The 4,992-nt window shown below is 39.9% G+C and overlaps 1 protein-coding gene across 1 annotated transcript; it reads left to right on the top strand.

Moving 5' to 3' along the window:
• Positions 1-1,647: 1,647 nt before the first annotated feature.
• Positions 1,648-3,270, top strand: LOC103998543 (cytochrome P450 CYP94D108-like). Its single transcript, XM_009420036.3, has one exon. The coding sequence runs from the start codon at positions 1,731-1,733 to the stop codon at positions 3,237-3,239; it is 1,509 nt and encodes a 502-aa protein (XP_009418311.2). The 5' UTR covers positions 1,648-1,730; the 3' UTR covers positions 3,240-3,270.
• Positions 3,271-4,992: the final 1,722 nt, after the last annotated feature.

The raw sequence follows: 4,992 nt of genomic DNA, 5'->3' as shown, positions 1-4,992 counted from the left end.
GTTTATATTATATTTTTATTTGTTATTTGACATGATAAAACGAACATGTGGACATATGAAAGTTATGTCATTGGTCCTCTGACATCCGTTCCAATACCTTATCATGGCCATATGAAAGTTATGTCATTGGACTACATTCATCAAGGCCTTCCCATTTTCTCATCTTCCTGTATCATTATCATCCTTTCTCATAGTTGTCTTCTCTCTATTGTGACTCACTTACCATTTCCCGTTCTCTCTTGCTTCTATGCCCTCTGACCCATCTCCCTCTCTTGTTTTGTTTCTGCTCTATGTTACCACCTCAAGTCTTTCAAATGACATGATTTAGCTTGGTCTCTCGCTCATTATCAATTAACTCATCGAAGCTTAGATTTCTTTTTATATGATTGGCCGATTGATTATTGTACATCAATATGTTCTCTTCTTTACTACACCTCAAAATCACTTATCAGGAGGAGGGATGAAACTAATGACAACCTCTGGGAGAAAAGTCTAAGAATGCCAAAACTACTATTTTATGCTCTGGCATTGGACTTATACATGGAGATTATATATGAAATTAGGACTCCATACCCCAGCAACTATTCAAATGACAGCAATGTAGCTGTGCCAGCAACATAGTTGGCAGAATGTTGTTCAAAGAATTATAATATAGTTATCATGCATGGAGATTGTGCATAAAACAATTGGTCTGAGCTGCTGGACCAGACAATCAAATAGTTACATAAAGACAAATATTTGGTAAGATTCAATGTTTTAAGAAACATTAGGGTAGCTGGATGTTGACTTTATATGAGCTACTCACATGTTGGTCCATTTATTTTAATGTACATACTTGTCAATTCATATTTGTTTACAGCCTGACATCAGTAATGTTCAAACGATACATTTCAACTCTTACCGTTTACTTTCATTAATTATTTTGTCCAATTCTAAGAACTCACTACATAACCTAACTAAATATATAAATAAATATATATATATATATATTTTAATTTATTTTTTTTAAGATCATGGGACATTCTTAAAAAGTTGAAACTTTTTACTAGTTAACTTAAATGACATCTTCAAAAAAAATTATTAAATAAAATTTCGAATCTTCAACCTGTCATAATTGAGTCCAATACATCACCATCAAATTAATAATTAAATAATATATTTTTATTTACTTTATAAATATAAATATATTCTTATAAATTATAGGAATATAATGATCCCCATTATAAATTTTATCACAGCATCTCTACACATCTACCATTGTCATTAACATCTCTCCAAAAAAGCATACAAAATAAATAAAAAAATCTAAGATGCCATGGATGTTTTAGAATTATGCGTTTATTTATAGAATAATTAGAGTTTCAACTTAAATATTTAACTTGCTAAAGCCAGCAGGTTTTCAATTTTAAAGAGATTCTCGTTTCAGGGAATTATATATATATATATATATATATATATATATATATATATATATAGTTTTCTGTTTATTCAAGCTATTTTTTTAATTGAATAAGAACTGAGAAGGTCAATTTGTTCCTCAAATATTATATAGTTAACGTTTCCAAAGAGTGATGTGGCTCTTATTTAGTGATAAAGACTCGGATAATCCATTAAGTAGCTTAACACAAGGATCGCAGGCTGTGATGCACAGTGATATCTATTTTATAAGCGTCGTTGCATCCCGGTCTACGAGCTATCCTCTTCTCACTTGCGACCAAGAGGAATCTGCAATGGAGATTTCTTCCGCCTCTTCTCTCCTCCTCCTCATATCCTTCCTGTGCTCCGCCTTTTTTCTCTTCTTCAAGCAACGCTCCCCACGCGGTGCTCCGGCCAACCTCGCCGCCCTCAAGAGTTACCCCGTTGTGGGTAATCTTCCTCATCTAGTCAAGAACAGCCACCGCATTCTGGAGTGGACGACGGACCTCATCCCGACCTCCCCCACCGGCACCGTCACGGTCGCCCCTTTCGTCTTCACCGCCAACCCCGCCAACGTGGAGCACGTCTCCAAGGTCCGCTTCGCCAACTACCCCAAGAGTGAACCCATCATCTTGGCCATTCGCGACTGCCTTGGCCGCGGCGTTGCGACCACCAACGGCGAGGAGTGGCGCCTCCAACGCAAGGCTGCCAGCCACGAGTTCGGCACCAGATCCCTCCGGACCTTCATCCATGAGAAAGTCTGCCACGAGCTCCTCGCGCGGTTGGTCCCACTGCTGACGAGAGCAAGCCGAAGTGGCGAGGTCATCGACCTCCAGGACGTGCTCGAGCGCTTCGCGTTCGACAACACCTGCAGCCTAGCGTTCGACGAGGACACCATGTGCCTAGGCGGTGAGGGAGCAGAGGAGGGGAAGCGGTTCTTTCACGCGTTCGAGGAAGCCACGAGTCTCTGCGTCGAGCGGGCGAAGCAGCCTTTCCCGCTCGTTTGGAGGATCAAGAAGTGGCTCCACGTCGGATCAGAGCGACGACTGCAGGAGGCCATGAAGATCGTCCATGGATTCGTCGATAGATGCATGCAGTCGCGAGGAAACCGGCCGACCAGCGGCCAAGACCTCCTCTCCCGGTTCACGGCTGACGGCGCCAATTCGGACGAGTTCGTTCACGACAACCTCATCAGCTTTGTGCTCGCAGGGCGCGACACGACACCCGCGGCGCTCACCTGGTTCTTCTGGATACTCTCCTCGCGGCCGGACGTGGTGGCCAAGATAAGAGAAGAAACCAAACGGATCCGAACTCGACAACCCGAAGAAAACGGTGGCAAGCTGGCGTTCACGATGGAGGAACTGAAGGAGATGAACTATCTCCATGCAGCCATATCGGAGTCGCTGCGGCTGTACCCGCCGGTGCCCATGGTGCCAAGGGACTGCCTGGAGGAGGATGAGTTACCGGACGGGCATCGGATGCGCAGGGGTTGGATTCTGATGTACAACGCGTACGCCATGGGGAGGAGGGAGGCGATATGGGGTCCGGACTGCAGGGAGTTCATGCCGGAGAGGTGGCTGGACGAGGAGGGAGTGTTCCAGCCCAAGAGCTCGTCGGTCTTCCCAGTGTTTCACACGGGTCCGAGGACGTGCCTGGGGAAGGACATGGCCTATATCCAGATGAAGGTGGTGGCAGCGAGCATCTTGGAGAGGTTCGACATGACGGTGGTGGAGGCGAGCGGGCGGCACCAGTTGCTGATGGCGATGAGAATGCAGGGAGGCTTGTCGGTGAGGCTGAGGGAGAGGATATCAGGTGGAATGTAGTGTTTGGTTTGGAATATAAATATAAATATAAATATAAATATAAATATAAATAAATAAATAATATATATATATATATATATATATATATATATATATATATATATATATATATATATATATATATATATATATATATATATATATATATATATATATATATACACACACACACACACACACACACACACACACGTTCACTTCTCCAAAATCAAAATTTTTTAATCAAATTATTAGCCAAAATATTTAATCAGAGATAGGGATGAATTATATGTTTTTTTATAACACATAAAATTCAACTTGTATTAAGAAAAATCAAAGCATATTCTCAAGAGTTTGTATAACATGTTAATGTTCATAGATCCCCAAATCGGTCTCCTTCTTTAGCATTAAATTAAACAATGTATTGGCTAACTACTTCCCAGGTGCATTGATTTCTTTTTTATTAAAAAGAAAATCAGATGAACTTTCAATTAAATAACTGGACATCATCAATCCCAAAAGTATAAAATTGGCCAAAAAGACATTGCTTGATTGGCAAAATTGTGAGCGATAGAGTTGTTTTACCTGTTAACATGTTCAAAACTCAAAATATTGGCACACTCAGCCAACTTGAAGGTATTAGAACAGATACTGTGCAACTAGCAAGGAGGAATAAGCTTACATCTATTACAAATCAGTACAGCCTCTAATGAATCAGAATTGGCTGTGAAATTTGGCTGAGCTTCCAAGTTTGAAGCATCCCAAATGGCCCAGATCTCAACTTGGAGAGGGCTCGAAGCTTGATGTCTACTGGTGCCATCACATATGTTGAAGCCCTTCTGGTTTACAAAACAAAAACCAGTTCTAGCATTAACATTAGAGTTAGTAAAAGAGCCATAAAACCAAAAAGCAAGAATGTGAGTGTTAGGAATATGTTGTGGTAGTGGAGGAAGAAGAAGAGAGCTGTCCTCAGGGAGTTGGGCTTGGTTTCGGTGATCATTATATTTGAGAATGAAGTACACTTGGAATCAGATGGAAAGTGGGTCAGATTGACGGTTGTTAAACTTAGGTTTCATTCATGTTCTTCCAAAGGAACCAAAGAGAGATAATAGTAACAGAAACAATACCGGTTGAAAACTACCTACCACTTTGTTTTCCCTCCTTTAATCAGTTTCTATTAGTTCAATCATGCATGTATGAAAAATTAAAACTCAGTTTTGATTGAAAGAGGTCCAAAAAACACCTAGCAAAATGACATAAGAATGTGCTCTACAAAATCCACCCCCATGAAGGACACAACATTGATCCACATAACAGTGGATCATATTAGAGAGCCACAGAAAGATAGACGGTCTTATCCAAAAGAGTTTCCACAAAAAGATTTGATTCTAGAAAAAAACATTTAACCTCCAAACAATCTTTTAATCATTCCAATCATTCTTATGATCAAGTTGTTTGTCTTTCAAGAATCTATAGATGCTTTTGAACGTTATTAGATGTGGGTGAAATACCTTTTGTTAAGCAGCTGCATATTCCATGCACTTTGAACCTTCAGATCGTTTATATAATCCATATCACTAGCATAAACAGTAAACATATTCCAAGGTGCATTGATTACTCGTTTCTTTTTCTCTTCGAATACTTACTATCCAAAGAGAATTAAATAAATAGGATCCATTTATTGTTTATTTCACCTAAGAAATATTTTCTTTTTTATTTATTTTTAATTTTTTTTTAACTCAATCTTTCTGTTACACACGTATGTTTGGGCACG

The sequence above is a fragment of the Musa acuminata genome, chromosome BXJ1-9 (assembly GCF_036884655.1).
Source record: "Musa acuminata AAA Group cultivar baxijiao chromosome BXJ1-9, Cavendish_Baxijiao_AAA, whole genome shotgun sequence".
In the NCBI taxonomy this organism is placed as follows: Eukaryota; Viridiplantae; Streptophyta; class Magnoliopsida; order Zingiberales; family Musaceae; genus Musa; species Musa acuminata.
Note: the sequence above shows the minus strand (reverse complement) of the source record. Positions and strands in the feature narration are given on the sequence as shown.

Excerpts from the sequence above, each read along its gene's own strand:
- LOC103998543 (XM_009420036.3), top strand. The coding sequence starts at position 1,731 with ATGGAGATTTCTTCCGCCTCTTCTCTCCTCCTCCTCATATCCTTCCTG.